This window comes from Lagopus leucura, unplaced genomic scaffold (assembly GCF_019238085.1).
Source record: "Lagopus leucura isolate 7727_CA_CO unplaced genomic scaffold, USGS_WTPT01 Super-Scaffold_100038, whole genome shotgun sequence".
In the NCBI taxonomy this organism is placed as follows: Eukaryota; Metazoa; Chordata; class Aves; order Galliformes; family Phasianidae; genus Lagopus; species Lagopus leucura.
This window is the reverse complement of record NW_024962287.1, coordinates 4,604,750-4,625,141: the sequence shown is the minus strand read 5'-3', so window position 1 is coordinate 4,625,141 and position 20,392 is coordinate 4,604,750. Positions and strand designations below refer to the sequence as shown.

The following is a 20,392-nucleotide window of genomic DNA, read 5'->3' as shown; positions in this document are numbered from 1 at the left end:
CAGCATGTACCTATCCTTCTTCAAGCAGTATTGTTGTTTAACTGAGTAGATCCTGTCCTCCACCTCTTTTCTTCACTGTTGACCACCATCATGGTGGTAAACCATAACCTCATCTCAGCTTTGAGGTTTGTTCAGGTAAAACAATCTGTTCCTCTTGCAAGATAAGCTTTCAATTTCTCTGTTACCCTGAGTGCTCTCTTAGCTGTTCAGTTTTAAATTCTAGGAAGACCAAGGCTGTACATCATTCAGGTGTGGTCTTGTTCAGCTATTTTAACAGTGTGGCTTAACAGCCAGTGATCTTTCTTTTCCAGCTGATGATACTTTTGTGTATAGAAGAAGCTGCTGTTGTTCCCAAAGTATATGACCTTGCATACTGCACTCGTGCATTTCTATTTCTTGCCCTTAGGTTTGTCTGTTACTTTTTATGATACCCCAGTTCCCCGCATTGGCATGATTTCTGACTTTCTCATCAGCAGATTTCATTACCTTGTTGAGACTTTGTGTTAAGATCATTAAGTGTTTTCATTCTTAAGATACTCCAAAGATTGTACCCAAGGTCATTGATGATCTCCTTCCAGGCCATTATTTTCAATCTTCAGCCCAGTTCTTAGGGTAACTGTCTCATAATTGTACTAATGTGTCCTTTCTAAAATTATTAATATTTTCCTGTTTGTCACTATATCGAATGGTTTACTGAAGTCCAAAAGTGCTAAGATTAATTTTCTTTGGCATAGAGAGAGAGTCAAGAACTCTTCAATTGCTTTTAGAGTATTACTACCAGTAATGTTTTAGTCATACCTCCTAAGAGAAGAAGATGAGACTGTCCCCAAGGAGCATGGCTTTCCTGGACTGAAGTAGCAATGTTATTTAAGAGGAAGCATATGGCAGAAATCACAGCTCGTGATATGGAGCACAAATATAGGAGTCAGAAGCTTCATTTCACTGCTTTGTAGGTTGGTGGGTTTTTTTTTTGGCCGTATCTCTTAAGCATCCTAGCCTAAAATTCTTACATTGATATCTGATAATCAAATGAATTCTTTTTTTCTGCCTTGTGTCTGTGTAATACTTAATGCAGTAGGAGTTCTGGTCCAGATCTTAAAGGTACCAGCCATTAGAAAAAAGTACATGTAATGAATCCAAAATCAGAAGCTTTGATCCTGAGCCTCTTGACTTAATGCACTGGATGCCTTGCAAGAATTGACCTTACCTAGTCTTCTGGATTCTGTAGGATCCTTTAATTAATTTAATCAATTCTTATTTCCTGAAAATGCAGTAGCTGGGATGGCTGTCTGTGCCCTCCTAAGCTAAGCTGAGTCAGGTCCAGTACTGGAAATTGTGAATAAAAACTTGTGGATCACTGGGGGAGGGTGAAGATAGTGATTTAATGGTGTGCAGGACGTTGTCAGCTCATCTTAAACTTTATCACAAGTGTCATGGCTGGCATTTTTCTCTCTTACAAGACAAAGGGAGACTTAAAAGCTTCATAGCCACAAGGACTATAAAATTCTGCAAAAGGTAACCTTTGGGAGATTTAATTAGTAAAAGCTTGGGGGACCTTGCTGCTTACACTTGGCATTCTGTGCATATATATTATATATGTACATACATACATTTATTTTTGTGACCCTGTGCTGAACTTTGTAGTCGAGCAGAATTTTGAGATAAGGAAGGACAATAGTTGTGGAAATACTTCAGGTGAGCAGCAAACACAGATTCTAACTGAGTTAAGCATTTTATGAAAGAGGATAAAGCAAAGTTTGGGGTTGAGTAATGTGCAGTTCAGTTAGTATGCTTTTCTGCTTGTTTGTGTTGCCAAATAAAACCTTGGAATCCTCTGTTGTTTTGTGAATAGTGTCCCTAATAACCCCAATGTTGATTATGGTACATCTCTCTACGGAGTTGGGTTTACTGAGCAGCACTTACTGAAGAGCTGGGGATGATTTCTGCAGAGCCTCATCACTCCTTGGTGGTGTTACATCCGTGAGCTGACTTAGCTTACTTTGCCACAGCTGGCTAATGCAGAGGGTGCAGCTCCATAACTCTTCCCCTGTACAAAGTTCAAAACTGTAGATGAAACGTTTGCTTTGCAGATGTCTTCACAAAAGTCTTGTTTATCCTGGGGTTAAGTCCAAAGGATTAAACACAGGTGAATATCCTCGTAGTGTGTAGGTCTCCATTTACAGGCTGCAAGTAAATGAAGCAGAGCAAGGCTCATGCTATTTTTCATGCTTAGGTGTCTTGTTAGGAAGAGCTTTGAAGGTACTATATGTTCGTACCAACTGGCTGGTAAAATACTGCAGAATAATTCTCACTTTATCATGTCTTGATGCATTAGTGACTGCTTTTAAAAACAAATTTCCACTGGTTTTGCCATTTTTATTTTGTGAACAATTCAGCTATGTTAGATTTAGGAGTTCTGGGACACCATTAAGCTTAAGGATGGTTGTACAATTTCAGCCACTGTGTGCTGTCAGTGTCTTCAAGATGCCTTAAGCAGAAGCTACCTATGTGTTTCAAACTGCTAAAAATTGGAGATCTTTCTACTCATAAGACAGCTGTTTTGTGATTTCAAATATATTCTTATCACCAAATCCAATTACAAGGAAGAGTAAATCGCTACCTCCGATGTCTTAACTATTCTTATTTTAATTGTTAATTATCTCAACAGTAGGGTGCTGTAGATTAGGAGGCATAGATTATCTTCTGCATGTATGAGTCTTTAGGAGCTATTATCAATTAATTCTGTTTTTAAAGAATTTTTAGGACAATTTCAATAGCTTGATAGGATTGTATTGGTGCTTGAAACTGCTGTCAAAATATCAAGAAAATGACTTCTAAAAAATTAGGAGCTTCTTGATGTTATAGTAGCTTTGAAGGTCATACTGTCCTACACACTCCAATGCAAGGTGTATTTTTGATGTTTTAATCTCTACTGCAGAGTAGATTCCTACTAAGAAACATCAGTAAAACGATTCCTTGTCTTTAGCCACTGATTTGTACAAATAAGGCAAAGAGCCATACCATGTGTTTGAGTTTTTTAACGTAAACTGCACAACCAGATCAGTACAGGTACACAAACAGATGTGAAATAACAATCAGAATTTACATGTCTGGTGCTGCAAGTAGCCAAATCCTGTTGAGATCTTTCCTCCCGATTTGCACCTTCTATGAAAAGAAGCACAAGAATAAAAGCTCTCCTACAGTCTGTGACTTAAACTCATCTCTTCTTAAAGGAAGCCTTGGGATTATCTTTTGCTTGGCTAGAAAGCCCAGTTGAGATGAAGGAGTGCTTAGACTCAAGTTCACTTGCATCCCAAGAGCAGTTTTTCTTGTCCTTGGCTGATCTCGAGCACAGAAGTGGCTCAGCAGATGTTTCCTGTAGCATCTGAACTGCTGGGAACGTTCTGTGTTTCTTGAGGAAGGAGAAGTTAGTGACTTTAGTGCCTTCTCCTCTCCACCAGAGAGGGTATTTATCTTGAGAAACAAAATCTTTGAGCTTTTTTTTTGCTGTCTGTGTTGTGGGATTCGCTGTTTGGTTGACACACATGCCATTATTGTATGATCTGTAGAAGTAGCAGTAGATAAAATGGATAGTGTTGTTTGTTGATCCTCCTAAAATGGCTCTACTGATATTCTTGGCCAGTATTTACTGGGAAATGAACTAGTAATTACAATTTCCAATCAGATTATGCTTTGAATGTCACTTCTTTGACAGCCTGCTTCATGCCATGCAGAGATAAGATCTCAGGCACAGATGACAGACTAACTTCAGGAATATTTCCATTGATTTGACAGCCTGAATGATAGTTCTGTTAAAAGCCACAAAGACTGAAACAGTGACCTCTTGCCACTGGGTGATACTGTGTTGATAAATATACTAATGAGAGATAAAGCAGGTAACTATATTCGAGTGTTTTATGTAACCTGTCAGTGGGAAGCAGAGGTACTGTTTGAAGGGAAACTGGATAGGGAGCTGAAATTACAGGCAGTCTTATCAGAGGCAAAAGAGCAGCTTGCACTCTCGTGTATTTTGAGACATCAGGGTGTTTGGCAGCCAGCTCAGTCCCTGGTGGCAGGAAGATCTTCTGTTCATCAACAGGGGTCAGATGGGAGCTGTGGAAAATGGTCAGTTCTATTTTTTCCTGTACGTTCCTTGGCGAGTCCACAACCTTAGCACTCAGACTTTGCTTTTAGCATCTTAGCTTAAGAGGATGTGTGTGAGCTGCCTCTGATGGAACTGTTTCCAGCTGTATGTTTCTGCCATCTCCTCCCTGCATGCCTTGGCTGTGCAAACACTGCTCCTGGCATAGGTGGAAAGCCAGACCAGTCAGGCAGAAAGCGTTCCTGCAAAAAAGGGAATGAAGGAGAGGGTTAAGACCCATCCCTTTCAGTCTTAAGCAGGACTGCAGCCTGAGTCTGGAGAAAATGGTCTTCAGTGGAAGAGCCAGAGCCCCAGCAGGAGTGCTGGGATGCTTTGCTCTCAAGCTGCTTCCTGATTAATAGAAGTGGGAACCCAGAGATGCAAACACAAAGTTAAGTGAGGGAGAGAACATGCAGGCTGTCAGCTGTTTTTCAATAAATATCCATCTGTGTGTTCTTGCCTCCTGCTAATTGCAAGGTAAATTATCCTTCTTTCAGTAAGACTGCTCTCATGTATACGTGCATACCTGAATTACCTCACCTAAAGCATGGATAATTCTCCAGCAGCTGACCCACAGTTAATTGTTACCCTGCAACATATTTGAGCATTGCTTTAACCATTATGTCATGTGGGAAACTCAGCCCTTTCCTTTAAGCTCTTTCCTTTAGGCTCTTTAAGCAGTGCTAGATTTTATCTCCTTAAATCTAACATCCAGCCCTATGAAAACACCCCGAATGTGGCCATCCTGCTGCTCTGTGCCTTGGATTGTTTCAAACAGTTCCCTGGCAGAGGCAGAGCTGATACAGAGCAGCTGAACTTCCACTGCGGATTATCAGGAGCACTACTGAGGCATTGCTTAATGCATCTGATATCTAAGCCTGGATAACAAGAGCCGTACAGCTGAGAAAAAAGATTGGCAACTATTGCAGGAATTTGGATAGGGGCACCTTGGTAAAGAGAGGAGGAATTGCATTAACTTCCATTACAGAACCCAGGGCTGAGATAGATTCTCTCTCTGTCATTGTCCTAAGCACATTATCCCTGAAAGAAAGAAGGTTTCTCTGAATCTGCAATTTTTCTAGGCTTCAGTGTTATTGAAATGAAACTGCTTCAAGGATATCTACATTCTTTACCATCATGTGGATTCTCATCTCATGTAAATTGTTTGGCCACTTTTCATTTTAATCCTCCACTGTCATTTTCTACAAAAGAGATCATTTGGTTTCTTCATTGAAGGTATTCAGCTGACAGCTGCCCTTTGTCTAGAAAGCAGTGTGCCTTTACAGGATTTACTTGTGCCTGATATTTTTCTTTTTTTCTTTGAAGTTCATACTGCTGCTTATTTTTCATCTGTAGTTTTCGTGGACTTTTAGGATAGGAAGAGAAATTCAGACATCCTAAGTTCTTTCCCTGGGATAAACCTGGATATGCCTGACTGAGAAGAAACAGAACCATATAGAATTTTTTTTGGGGGGGAGAAACAGAGAAGAAAGAGCAATTTTAGGAAGTTGGACAAGTTCATAGGCAGCTTGAATTCATGAGGGAAGGAGGAGGTGTGTCACAAAAGTGGAAGAGGAATAAGCCTGCAGGTGGAAGAAAAGAAAGGTAGTTCTTTTCCAGCTCCCTTCTGCTTCCCACTTAGCTTTCTGGTCTTCATGGAAGTGTCTTGATTACCAGAAGAGCTGCCCAAAAACTTCTCAATTTTTTTGTCTTTATTTCATAAACCATTGGATCAGGATGAATATCATTTCAGACTTTCAAGTGGGGATCAGCTTTGTTGTAGAAGCTTTCAGATATTTACATTGCTGGATTTTTAAAGAAAGCGTTTTCACAATAGTGGAAAAATATGTTTTGATTCAATAAGGTAAAGACACTTTCAGTTTATTCAGTCTTAAAATGTGTGTAGGTATGCATTACTGTTTCGGTGGAAAATTCTTCTAAATCACAAAAATGAGTGGAACACATCAAAGAAAACTGCTGTAAGAAGTGTTTCGTTCATCATTTCTGAGCTACCCCGCGCATCAAGATTTCCCATTAGCACAGCACACTGTAGTCATGACATAAGTTTTGTTATTGATAATAATAACATGGCCTTTTTATTATTTGTGCCAACAAAAGCACTGAGTGACCTGCTAATAGCTTAGCATTTATCTCCCTACCAAGAGAAGGGGGACCAGTGGCTCTTGCGTTGTCTTGTCTTAATTAATCAGTGTCTGTTTCTTGTATCAAATTAAGGCTGAGCAGTTCAAATATATACCATGTATTGAATTTTACACCTTTTCTCATTTCTTCAATAAAGTTAGGTGTTGTGTAGCAAATTTGTGAGCTATAAACCATAAGTCATAGAATCCTTGGATTTGGAAAGGATGTCTGAAGGCCATCTAGTCCAACTCCCCTGCAATGAACAGGGACACCACAGCTAGATAAGAGTGCCCAGGGTCTGGTTCAGCCTTGCCTTGAAAGTCTCTAGGGACGGAGCATGAACCACATCTCTGGGCAACCTGTTCCATTTCCTCATCATCCTCACTCTAAAAGACTTTTTGTTACTTCCAACCTAAACCATTTCTTTTTGTTCTATCAATGCAGACCCTGCTAAAGAGTCCGTCCCCTTCTTTTCTGTCTCTCCCCTTTAGGTACTGAAAGGCCACTCTCAGGTCTCCCCCCAGCTTTCTGTTCTCCAGGCTGTACAGCCCCAACTCTTTCAGCTCTCACCATCCCTTGAGCGCAGGGCTGCACTCAATCCTTTCATCCCCTAGCTTGTATTGGTAGTGAGGTTTGCCTTGACCCAGGTACAAGACTTTGCATTTGGGTTTGTTGATCCTCATGAGGTTCACCTGGCTCCACTGTTCAACCTGTCATGGCTGTTCTCTATCCTTACACCCCCCAGCTTGTACTAACAGTGGGAGTTGCTGTGACCCAGGTGCAGAACCTTACGCTTGGATTTATTGAACCTCGTGGAGTTCACCTGGGCCCACTGCTCAGCTTGTCTAGGTCCTACTGGATGGCATCCCATCCCATTGGTCTGTTGGCTGCACCCCACAGCATGGTGTCATCAGCAAACTTGCTGAGGATGCACTTGACCCCACTGTCATTGTCATTCACGAAGGTAATAAGGAGTATCAGCCCAGCACTGACTCCGGGGGGCACCACTCATCACTGATCTCCATCCAGACACGGAGCCATTGACCACCACTCTCTGGACTCTCTGTGATGTTACCTTTTTTCCACTCACCAGGGACTTCACCTGATTACCATGACTTGTCAAATATCATGAAAAGTGGCTTGGCAACTACATCAGCCAATTCCCTTAGGACTCTTTGATGCATCTCATTGGGACCCATAGACTTGTGGATGTTCAAGTTTCTCAGGTGATCTTCACTTACAGTGGGAGGGACGTTGCTTCCCCAGTCCCCTCCTACCAAACCAAACGTTTGAGGACTGTGCAATGAGCAGTTATCTGAGAAAACCGAGTCAAAAAAGTTAACTACCTCAGCCTTCTCCTTGTCTGTTTTTACCAGCTAACCTGTGTCACTCACTAGGGTGGGTAAACCCTCCTGGACTTCCCTTTCCTGGTCAAGGTACCTGTAGAAGCCTTTCTTGTTCTTCTTGGCATCCCTTTACAAGTTCAGTTCAAGTTGGGCTGTGGCTCTCCTGACCCCATCCCTACACATCCTGGCTTTCTTATACTCTTCCCACAATACTTGTCCCTGTTTCCACTGCCTGTGTATTTTTTTCTTGCTCTTCAATGTGACCAGCAGGTTCCAGTTCAGCCACACTGATCTCTTGCCTTCTTTTCCTGACTTGCTACACCTGGGGATGGAGAGCTCTTGCACACTGAGGAAAGGCTGGAGCACCTCCTCTCCAAAGACAGGCTGAGGGAGCTGGGCTTCTTCAGCCTGGAGAAACGAAGGCTGTGGGGTGACCTCATTGCAGCCTTTCAGTACCTAAAGGGAGCCTACAAACAGGAGGGGAGTCAACTCTTTGAAAGGGTAGATAACAGCAGGACAAGGGGAAATGGTTTTAAGAGGGAGGGAAGATTTAGGTTGGATGTCAGGCAGAAGTTCTTTACCATGAGAGTGGTGAAGTGCTGGAACAGCTGCCCAGAGAGGCTGTGGATGCCCCGTCCATCCCTGGAGGTGTTCAAAGCCAGGTTGGATGGGGCCCTGGGCAGCCTGGGCTGCTATGAAATGTGGAGGTTGGTGGCCCTGCTTGTGGAGGGGGGTTGGAGCTTCATGATCCTTGAGGTCCCTTCCAACCCGGGCCATTCTGTGATTCCGTGGTTCCGTGAAGCTTTCTTAAAGATCTGCCTGGTGTGCTCTGCATCCTTACCCATGAGGACAGTTTCCCAGGGTGTTTTGTTAACTAACTCCCTGAAGAGCTGGAAATTAGCTTTTCTAAAATTTAGCATCCTGATTTTACTCTTTGCCTTTCTCATATCCCTCTGGAACATGAATTCAACCGTAGCATGGTCACTACAGCCCAGACATCCTCCTATCCTGCTGTCACCAATCAGTTCCTTTGCATTGGTGAGCAACAGGTACAGTACTGCATCCCACTTGGTGGGCCTTTAATTACTTGGCTCAGCAAGTTATGCTCAATGCCTGTCAGGAGCATGGTTGACATGCTGGGTTGACTACAGCTCGCTACTTTTCCAGCAGATGTCTGGGTTGTTGAAATCCCCTGGCAGAATGAGCACTTGCAGTCGTGATGCCTCCTGTAGTTAGAGGTAGAAGGCCTCATCAACAGGCTCTGCTTCATTGGGTGGCCTTAGTAGGCACCGATTGAAAGGCTCCCTTTGCTGCTGTGGTCTCTTGCTGTTGCCCGTAGGCTTTTGACTTGCTCACGATTGTTCTTTAGGGGCGCCTCTTCACATTCTGTTTCTCTCCTGATGTAGATAGCAACACCCCCTCCCCTTCTTCCTCATCTGTCCCTTCTGAACATCTTGTAGTTGTCAATAGCCACACTCCAGTCATGGGAATCACCCCGCTAGGTTTCAGTGGTGGCAGATATATTGTTGTTTTTCTAGTAGCACAGTAGCTTTCAGCTCCTGTTTGTTTCCAAAGCTGTGTACATTGATGTAGCAGCTGGGCAGCTGGTCTTGTTACCTACTTAAAGGATAACTCCTTAGTTTCTTTAAGTATTTCTCTTGATTTTCCTTGTTGCTGTCTCCTATTGCCCCAACAGTCACTGCCTCATCATCATAGGATTTTGTATGTGCTGCAGTATTGCCAGCACCTCTCAAGGCAGCAGGTCCTTCAAGGCCCTTGCTAGCACCCTGTTCCTCTAGCTAGCCATCACACACTATATCATGGGAAGGCTCACTAACCCACTCATCCGTTTTCAGACCTTAAAGCCCTCCCAATCAGCACTGCTAGCTTTTCCCCAAGGACCCTTCTCCCCCTCTGAGAAAGGTGAATTCCATCTGGTGCTCACAAACCTGGCCATTTGATTGTCAAAAAAAACCCAAAGTTCTGGTGGTGGCACTGGCCATGAGGCCAGGTATTTAAAGATCCTTTGATTTGTTTAACTAGATCCATGGTGGTTATAATACTAGAGCTTCACCTGCTTTGACTACAACATCACATAGATGCATCAGTTTTTCAAATTCCATGATATTTCTTCCATGGAGTTTGTTCTTGAGTTCTGACAAGCATCTAGAAACAAAGGAAATAATGTTCAGCGAAGGGAGTCTACGAAATAGCTGTTTGGAGTAGTAAAATTTGCTGAGTTAATTTTTGTATGCATAACGATGATTTGGTTTCCTGACTAGGACTTCAGTGCACATGATATAGTCACATAAATAATAGTCTTGACTTTTCTTTATCAGGTAGCACTTGAAAGAGGAAATAGTTCTTGGCTCTGAACAGAGGTCTTTGTTTTGTAGGTGGGTTTGGTGAGACATAGTCCTGAGTCAGTTGGGCTAACTACTAGAGAAACCATTTTCCACTCTGTTTTCCAACTTTCCCTTCTCTAGAAATGTTTTGTGCAGCACACCACACCTTTGAAGAGGAATTTACATAGGTATACATCACTTTAAAGGATACAGTGACAGAAGGGATGATATATCTGCAAGATAAAAGAATATACTTTTAAAAATGCCATGCAAAGTCTTTGGTCCAGGGTGCTGACAGTGCCAGAGCTGGAAATGCGCTGTGCACGATGCTTGCAGTAAAGTAAGGGTAACCAGTTGTCCTCTTCTTCAGATCTAATGGCAAAATCTCACCTGTTTTTTGGTGGGGGTTCAGGTCAGTTTCAGGAACTGCTTCATAGAGGTAACTCTGAAAGTTCTGAGGAAGAAGCAGATGTTCATATATAAATGATTACCTCCAATGTCCAAATCAGTGTTATAGACAATCTGCCCTTCTTTTAGTGAGGATGGAGTTGTTTCTGTGTCTTTCTTTGCTTTCTAAGCTACCAAATCAAGAGGCAGTACATTAATGGTGCAACTAGCTGCACTGATGTAATTTATTTTAGTCAATGAACAGCAGCGTAGAAATAGGACTGCATTTGTGTAGCTGTGACTGCAAATAGGACTGAGAACAATGGGATGTAGTAATAGCACATGGAATTTAAACTGAATGTCCAAAATTTGTATTTGCAGTGGATTGATTTAAGCTGGGAGTGAAAGAGTGAGATCTGTGTTAGCACCACTTGTTCAAAAAAGATTGGGAGGAAAAATTGCTATATGGAACAGAATGCATGTTTCCATTGAGAGCAACTGTACTGGGGCCAATCCACCAAAGCAGAAAAACAACCATGGAAAATAATAAGTGCCTTCGAAGGCCTAGCTCTCCCACTAGTAAATGATCTACAATTAAAGGAAAATGTATTCTTTTCAAATTTAGAGCAGCTGTCCAACATCTGAACCTGCTGCTGATCAAAGCTGATCAAAGAATTCTTAAGATTCTACATTATGGACAATCTACTGAAAAACGTAGTAGTCCCTGCTTATGGCTTTCTTATCAGAGTCCATTGAAGTAAACAGGACTCCTTTTGTTGTTTTTAATGCAGATCTGATAAGATCTCCAGAATGTAAATCAGTTCATTAAAATTTTTAAAGCGCTTGAACGGAGTAAAAGAAAAAAACAGTTTAACTTTTATAGGATGTTTACTGTGTATAAAGCACAATAAAATTATAATTATTTAGGAAAATATTGTTAAAATGTGCTGTACTCAGAGCATCTTGTCTTGGGCTAGATTTAAACTTTTAATTGTGATTTAAAAAAAAAACAGCCTGACTCTAGACATCTTACTCCTTTATTGTGCCAATAATGCAGCCAATCTAAACCCCGAGTGTTTGTGTGCAATATATGTATGGGTGTATATACTAACCCAACGACCAAAATGGATACTGAACACCTCTTGTAGGACATTGCCTCAGGGGCATGCAGGGGAAGAAGGTGACTGGTAATTAAAGAAGCAGAGTCATGGCCTACGTTGTCTTATAAGAATGTGTTTCACTTGACAGCAATGACTCTGATATTCATAAGGTTGCCTGTTTTGCTGCATCTCCTGCTGTGATATTCTGAATGCCAAGGTGACGCTGCAAATGCTGAGATAATATTCTCAGTTATCTGAAGCTTTTGGGAACTTTTCAAAGAGTTAGTGTGTATATGAGTGCATGCTGTTATTACCTTATGCATATGCAGGTTGACAGAAAATGCACTGTGTCTGTATCCCTTCTGTAGGAGTGTGCATAAGCAGGCAGCTGACTCCTTCCAGTGAGGCTGTGTTAGAATGTTTCTGAAGAAAACTTTCTTATTCTCCCCTTCTTGCAGTTACTTCAATGAGAATCAATATCCTGACGAGGCAAAGAGAGAAGAAATTGCCAACGCCTGTAATGCAGTTATACAAAAGCCAGGTGAGGAGCTGATCGCGATGTCCTTTCCAAAGGCAATTACAATTAGATTTCAGCATCTCCTGCTAAATTCAGTAAATGTAATTTTATGGCTATTACTAATAATTCAGCCCTCTCAACTAGCAGTAGGTTTCTTCTCAAGCCTTCTTTGCCCTGCCTTCTCCAGAGCTGCCAATAATGGGATGAACATGAAAGTCAATGCAGTTTTCAAACCAAAATACCTGTATCTGAAACTTAATTTTTCACCAGTTGAGGTATGAAATACAAGGTGTGTATTTCATTTATACAGCTTTGTAAATGGCATTGCTAAGAAAATAAACATTCTCTGAAAGGCTTTCATTCTTTAAGGTCGGGTCACTTATTTCAAAGTCCTTCTGTAAGCACTTAGGACTGCAATCTGGCAATTTCATTACACTCCATGAAAAGGGATTTACTTGGTTCTGTTTCACAGATGGCAAATCTTAGGTTTACAAACTGAAGCTTGATGGAGATCAAGTTGAAAAATGAAACCACAGCTTTCCCACCTTCCAGGGTTTTTTTGGAACTTCTAGACAGGAGTCTTGCATTAGAAGCTGAGTGTTAATGGGAGAACTTGTATTTGAATCAACAAGTTGCGTTTTCCCTTTTCACAGAGAAATTATACTTGGTAGAGGAGCATGAATGCTCAGTTTAGTATTAGTAAGCCCAGATTAGTGGACACACGTGCTGTTGCCTTGGTTTATGAGCCAGACATTTTCAGAATTTGTACTGTGGGTGTGTTTATATTTTATCTAACCAGAATAAAAATTAATGCAGAAGAAAACAAGTACATAGCACAGAAACATAGACTAACTAAGTTTGAAAGTGACCATTTGATCAAGCAGAAGCATCTTAGAATAAGGTGTTCACGGGCCTTTGCCTTTTTCATTCTTGAATAGCTCCAAAACCAGAGGTGTTCCCACCTCCCTGGGCCCTTTGCAGTGGTGATTGCTCTCCTGCATTGTTCTAAACACTAGTCAGAATTTCCCTTGTTTCAGCTTTCGTGTTGCCTCTTGCCTGTTCACGGTGGAAGCAAAAGGATCCAGGGGGTAGAGAGCTGAAGAGGTTAGGATTTTAGGGCTGGCAATGCCACTGGATTGTTCAGCAGCTTTGGACAAGGCACTGTGTCTGAGGATTAGTAAAATACTGTGAGTGGTACTGGTACAGAGCATTAGGAAGCAGCACGGGTATCTATTTCCAGAATTTTATTTCGTTCACTCATTCCATTTCTCTTATTTAAGTTTGCAGATGCTGATTGCTGTAATTATGCAAGTGTATGAAATGCTGAATAAATAAACTTTGAGAAAGTAAGAAGCACACAGTGAGGTCTCATCCCTGTGCAGGCTGCAGGGAACTGAATGTGCAGCTATATCAGCCACCTCAGATAGTCTTATAGCTAGCTTAAGAGGTTTCCATCATCCCTCTGCAATGCTGATTCCCCTGTCTTCCCTTTTTAGGCCAGTCATCAGGCGAAGGAGTTCTTTGCTGTAGCTGGGTGGTTGTTATTAGGATTATTTATTTTGCTGATTGTGTAACATTCCAGTGGTCTGGTTTCCAACATCCCCTGCCCCATCTCCCAGAAGATAAAAAGTGTCCTGCCAGAATGGAGAGGCTCTGATGAGTGCTGTGGGAGTACGATAGCAGCTGCTGGTGGAGAAGAAGGAAAGCAGATAGAAGAGAGACAAAATTCCTTCATTCATTTTGCTGCAACCAAAGAAAACATGTCATTGAACTGCACCCTTGGGGCACATAGTAAGAGAGCTGGCCCAAGGGTATGGGATTTATGGCAGGGCTGTGGATTGAGTTTGAGTTTTTTGAATCTCAGTTTTGTGCTTGAACTAGAAAAGGAGCCCTCTATTCTCCCATGGCTTGGGATTTGGTTGATTGAAGCTGCAAAGAAATTTGTGTATTTCAGATTTTAAAAACAGAAGAAAGGCTACTTTGTTTTATGAGAGATATGTGGCATTTGTTACCACAGCATCTGAGCACAGTGCTCTGATTCACATAAAATTCGCTTCATTCTCAGTTCTAACAACTCTTCAGTGCTGTTTATATTTCAGGAGTTCACCACTTGTACAAGGGTAGTCTGCCTATCTTTTTTTTTCCCCTCCATTATTGTTATAGGAAAAAAATTATCAGATCTGGAGCGAGTTACCTCCCTTAAAGTGTACAACTGGTTTGCCAACAGAAGAAAGGAAATCAAGAGACGAGCCAATATCGGTAATGTATCAGAGAGCCTGCTTTCAAGGTTCAGTACATTGACTTGCTCAGGAGAGATAAAAATTACACAAGATTGCCTTACTGAAAATACGGGAGGTTCTGATAATAGAAATGTGGGGCAATTTTTTAAGAAGAAGAAACGCTTTTCCAGATTTTTTTCTCAAATACAGGTAGGAATTGAGTTTATGAAATTCCATCATCGATGCAGGAAAAATGAGACATCACAAAGTTTTATTGGAAGATCAGTTTTTGAAACCCAAACAAGAATTTAGTTTGTGGAGAGAGAATCACATTCCCTGTACTCAGGCTCACCTGGGCATTCCAGATACAATCTGAAATAAAACCTGAAAACGTCTGCATTGAAAACAAGGGAAATTGAGACTATTGCAAGTTCAGAACCTTAGTGTGCCATTTAAATGAGAAGTGGTTGTAGCGAGGAGCTTTTATATGGTTGTAAGTTTCCTTGTGTCTGTGTTCCACTGAAATGCACTTGTTTTTTCTGCCAAAACCCAGGGTTGTCTCTCTTACTGCCATCCCTCAGACACCACAGGGATCTAAGAGGCCAGATGAGTTGTTTTACCTCTCAGATTCAGCCACAGGGACCAAAGGTTGCACAAGACAACTTCTTATTCACGTTACACCTGTGCTCCCTACTGCTTTCCATGGGGTTGTACAGCATTGAGTGGCTGGAAGAAAGTAATATTTTTCCTTGATGATCAGAATGAAGCAGAAGCTAGCCCTGCAGGCCTTTTGTGCTTGAATGCCTCATCATAAGGAAATAAGAAGTGATGCTGAACTTACAAGAAATAGACCTTCTCATATGGATAAATGCAAGACATTCTGATGAGAATAAACTCGCATTAGCAGCCGGGACCCAAAAAACTTCTGCCAATTGGGCAAAGTTTTATGCACAAGTCTAAGTACTGTGCAGAACTGAGTTTGCAACGTGTAGGCAAGATAAGGCCCATATCTGCATGTTAACTGTTATTTTTGCAAATGTTGGAAGTGCCATCTTGCTGCTTTTTGTCGTATTTGTGAAGATGAAAATGTTCTTTCTACAAGATGTAGCATGTTACTGAAATTTGATCCATGTTTACTGTTCAAAAATGAAACCTGTCTGTCTAAGTGGGGGGGAACAAAGAAAAAGGGGAACAAAGGGGGAACAAAGTTAGTCCAAGGTGGGTGGTGTTACAGCTTTATCTGTACTGTTATGTTATGTGTGGGGAGGAGGGTTGGAAGGCGATTGAAAAGATCTAAAGGGAGCTTTAGATGCATGGATCCTACTGGAAGATGAAGATGTATTGTTTTTAAATCCCTTAAGTGCTTTTAAAAATTTCTCCATCTATTTTCAGACACTCCCCGCCCCCCTCAAGTCCTGCCAGTCCAAACTATGTGGGAAGATCTACAGGGAATGCCTTTGCCACTCCAGTGCATTAGAAATTAAGCTAATTTCTAATAGGACTGGCTGGAAAACAAGGATTCTTACTCGCAAACAAGTCTGTTAGTTGATAGGGAAGGATTTCAGGCAAACCAGTATCTGTTCATGTGCTACCTTCCCAAATACTGGAGAGTGAAGAGGAAGAGTCTAAGAACTAACTCTGTTCTTCCAGTTATTTTAACTTCTTGAAAAATTAGCTAACTTTTAATTACTCTAATGCATCAGATAAATTAGGGATCCATTTGCTTTTTTCGAAGAAGCAGCAATCCTGGAGAGCCATGGAATAGATGTACAGAGTCCGGGAGGTCATTCCAACAGCGACGACGTTGATGGCAATGACTACTCAGAGCAGGTGAGCATCATGGCTGAGCCACGTGTCCCCAAATGAGAGAGTTCAGTGACACGTGCAGAGGCCTTCTGCCTCGCAAATCAGATGTGTCTTGTTCTTGTTTTGCTTTGATGTAATTGTAAAGGGGAAAGTGGAAGAGCACAGCTCCCCTGTTTGAACATGTTGAGCAACGAGCATTCACCCACATGGATTTATTGTCATACAACAGGACACTTGGCAAGTACGCAATGGGGAGGAGGAGGGAAGATGTTCAGAGGGAGGCAGAGAAGCAGAGAAGGTAGAAGAAGACAGGAGGATCTGCTCCAAACAAGCAAGTTACACCATTCACGCCACACGCAATGTATGAAAAATGTTAGGAGAGTGTTACCCAGTGCACCGTGCATAACTTGAGCTTTCCTTAGCCCTGGCACCGTGCTAGTAATCCGCCCTCAAGGAAGGATGTACAGGTCTTTAACAATTGCTCTGATGTATCAGGCACCAACTTATTTCCCTGCAAAACTAGGCATGTGTGTCCCTCTCTCACCTTTTGTTTCTTTATGCAAGAAATGTCTCTGTGATTGCCTGTGGTACAGCTGTTGTGAGTTGCTTATCTGGCACCCAGATGAGTACAGCAGTAAGCCCCTGCCCAGAACACTTCATCATAATCCCTTTTGTCAGCCCTGCTCAGCAAGATGCTGAGCTCCCTCCTGTGAGGTGCTGAGCTCCCTCTGTGTATCCCTGGGAGCACTTTTCAGGGTGGCTCAGGATCACTCCCTAAGATGCTGACAGACAAAGGGAGAAGGGGTGGGGGGGGGGGAATGTGATTAACTAAAGCTTGACATTTATTTGGCCCTATACCTGCTTCTTATTGTTCTGCAACGGTGTGCCACTATTTGGGTTGTTTACATATTATCTTTTTTTCTTTTTGCATTTTAACTCTTGCCTATTCTCTATTTTTCTTGATTATTTTTAACCCTTGACAGCAACTTCTTTTTTAAATTCTCCAGCAAAAGAATACCCCTTCCCGCACTCTGAGCCCTCACCTACCCTAAAGTTGGTGACCCTTCCTTCACACACCTTCCTGACAGGTATTGCATTCGCTTCCCAATTTTCCCTCAGGTGTCAGTGTTGGCCAAAACTCATCAGGGATGTGTGTGCTTGGCACCAGGGGACTTGTAGAACAGTTCATTTGTTTGGTTCTGGCTTTGATATTAGCTCTGTTCTGTGCTACGCCCAACATCTGGGGTTGGCAGATCATTTTTAATTGACTCATTTGGGAGAAATAGTTATGTCTCCCTCTCTAAAGGAGTGCTTCAGCAATGGAAAGCGCTGGAATGAGTCCCTAGCAGGCTTGGCTGTGGCCCAGTGTGACAGATCTCTGGCAGAGGGGTTCCCAGTCACTCTGCTTCTGATGGACATTAAGGCCCTTTTTATAGGTCATCACCAGAAGATTTGGTGGAACCAACCTTGCTAGCTTTAAATAATGAGGATCAGCTCTGTGACAGTTCTAAAATATTTTGAAACTCCTGTCAAGTGTGGTTAATTCCTGTTCAGTCAGATACAGAAACTGAATACAAGAGTTATCTCGACTCTCAAACTATATTTTTCTGGTGCGTTATCCAAAATGCTTTGAAAAGATGAATAAACTGGATAGAAAATGTAAAGATTTTTGTTCAGAGTCCTTAAAATCTGCATTTCTCAATAATCTGGCTGGGCTTGTCTATGAAGTATAATTAGGCATCGGTGTTGAAGCAGAATAAATGGCAAGTTCTCCTCATGACCATTTGATATCCCTTAGCAGTTAAAACCATAAATTCTGCTTTCCACAATGACACTTAATCTTCAAAGTTCATCCAAATACAGGTGTCTAAGAGAGCAAAACTCAGGACTCTGCTTTGTATTTCTTACTTAGTAAACACTACTGAGGTGACATCACAATATTTGCTATTTGTTGTAAATGAGCACATTCCTTCATATAACTAGGATTTTACCAAATCTTGCCTTTTCTGTCTCCCTCAGCATTTGTCACCCTCATCTTAATTTGAAAGTGCTTAAATGTACATACTAACATTAAAATTTTGCATGTTCATCACTTACTGGCTGTTGAAGACTGATAATTGTTATTTCTTTTCTGTAAACCTAATGGCAAAATTGTCATGTGGTCACTATTAGTGCCTCATTTTAAAGAGAGGAGAACACTGTGATTCTGCCCAGCATCTCAGCACAATTTGTTTGACAGTTGAGATTAGATTGGATATTGTTGTTTCTCATTCCTGTTATTTTAAACCAAGCCCTGTTTCTGATGTAGACTAAGCAGCATGCACACTTCACTATAAAATTATGTCAAGCATTTGATGTGACATTGTATGGCCATTATGTGCCTAAGAAGGTAACCCTTTTTTTTCTTGATTTTATAAGTATCACTGCAGGCCTGCAGCATTAATTTCCCTGTATTAGTTTTGCTTGCCAAGCATCACAGCAATCAGCACAGTGGTCGTCCTACAGCTGAGAGACCTTGCTCTTTAGGAAATAAGCATGAAGAAATATGTAGCACTTAGTTCAGCAGACTGGAGAACTCAGCAGAGGTTCACCTAGATATTGGAATTACGGTAGTTCCAGTCCCACCAAATCATTGCACTGTTTTTCTAAGCAGGCTGGAAGCTTTTCAGCACCTTTTTCCCAATACCTTTGTGAATTCAGTTTCTTCATAGGACAGCGGCTCAGACCAAAGGTCTGGGTGAAGTCAATACCACTGTTTCAGGAAAAGTATTCTTAAAGAATAGGGTAATTATAGAGTGATTTTATTATATTAGAGTCCAGCTTCTGGAAAGCACTAGTCTTGAGAGACTTCCTGAGCCAGGCGGTGTATCCACTTTCTTTTTAATAGTTACAGTAGACTAATTTTCCATGAACTTGTCTAACCCCTCTTTTTAAAGGCATATTTACTTTTGTCTAATCTAAAAATCAGTGAATCCTACAACTGAACAGTGATAAGAGAAGAGCTGCTTCCTGTTTTTGCTTTGGAACGTATTATCTCATCGTTTCAGTGAGCACCCTTGCTTATTAGATCATCAGAAGTAGCAAACAGTTGTTCTCTATTTACTGATTATTTGCAATAAGCATTTACCATATCAACCGTCAGCCATTTCTTTTCCAAGCTGAAGAATCTGAGCCTCTTTAGTCCCTCCCTGTAGAGAAGCCAGCCCCTGACTCTTTCTCCTGATTGCCACTCTCACTACTTTTCCTACTTCTGTTATGTCCTCTTTGAACGGGATGAGCAGAACTGGTTACGGTATTCAGAATGTAAGCACAGCATGAATTTGTGCAGAGGATAATGATCCCTACCTTAGTTTGGTTTCCTGACATATGCTGTATATTGCTTTTATCTTTATGATTTCCTGTTTTCCTCAGAATATTCCCTCTGCTTAAATTTTTCTCTTGAAAATCGGGTACCCCACTCCTTACCCCTCTTACCTTTGTCTGCACATTGAGGGAAATCAGCTGTGTAAACTCTTTTCATGTTGTACCCCTGTGACAAGTGTGCAATTTGCTGCCCCTAGGCCATTATTTTATACGCTGTTTTTGTTAGCCGGTTTTCTGCTTGTGTAATAACCACACTTCTCTCTTCTGCTTTCCTCCTGTGCAGGATGACAGCACTAGCCATAGTGACCATCAAGACCCCATTTCATTAGCTGTGGAAATGGCAGCGGTAAACCACACCATCTTGGCATTGGCCCGGCAAGGAGCCAACGAGATCAAGACAGAGGCTCTAGACGACGACTGATAGAAAGAAGGGGGAGGGTCGAAGCAAGAAGTAACTTAGTTTTAGACGTAGCACCTTAGCAGACTTTCCTCGGTCCTTAATATGTGTTCTTACAGTATAACTTTGCAGTTTCTTGTACGTCAGTTAGCTGTTAGGGTCTTGTTCTGTGAAGATGGCATGGTGCCCTCAGCCTTTGCGTATACTCTCTCAGTATTAATTCCCAATAAATAATCAATCAACCAACCAACCTCCCTCTCCCAGCCCCAGTGGCTAGAAAAATCTTGCTGCTCTATCTTAGCATTCAAAGTGCTTCCAGGTATTTTAGACAGTCCTCAATTACAAGTCTTAGGCTACACTTAAAATCTTGGATACCTTTAGAGATTGTGTAAAAATAGTCTGTATGCTTTTCCTTCTCTGAGACTGAAAGGATGCAAGCTGAGGTAGTGGCACAGGGTCGATGGACACCAGACTGGGAGTATCAACAGAGAGTAAAAAGAACACTAGAAACCCCACTTCAGCTGATTCAGATTTCCAGCTGCAATAAGCTGTGCCTCACTGGTCATACAGTGACTTGATATACTTTTGGGTGCTGTGCTAAGAATGTCCATTGGAAACACATTCACATA

At 41.7% G+C, this 20,392-nt stretch overlaps 1 protein-coding gene across 12 annotated transcripts in view; it reads left to right on the top strand.

Annotated features, from left to right (window-relative positions):
• HMBOX1 (homeobox containing 1) overlaps nt 1–20,013 on the top strand; it is a 112,125-nt gene extending 92,112 nt beyond the window's left edge. For 6 of the 12 annotated variants that reach the window (XM_042883576.1, XM_042883575.1, XM_042883570.1 and 3 more), the window contains 5 exons: nt 11,920–12,002; nt 14,142–14,237; nt 15,933–16,027; nt 16,233–16,364; nt 19,650–20,013. In XM_042883576.1, the coding sequence (XP_042739510.1) occupies nt 11,920–12,002; nt 14,142–14,237; nt 15,933–16,027; nt 16,233–16,364; nt 19,650–19,787 (544 nt within the window). In that variant the 3' untranslated portion in view covers nt 19,788–20,013. Of the gene's footprint in view, nt 1–11,919; nt 12,003–14,141; nt 14,238–15,932; nt 16,028–16,232; nt 16,365–17,010; nt 17,092–19,649 lie in introns of all 12 variants that reach the window. The other 6 variants (XM_042883574.1, XM_042883569.1, XM_042883566.1 and 3 more) reach the window with 6 other exon arrangements.
• The last annotated feature ends 379 nt before the right edge of the window (nt 20,014–20,392 follow it).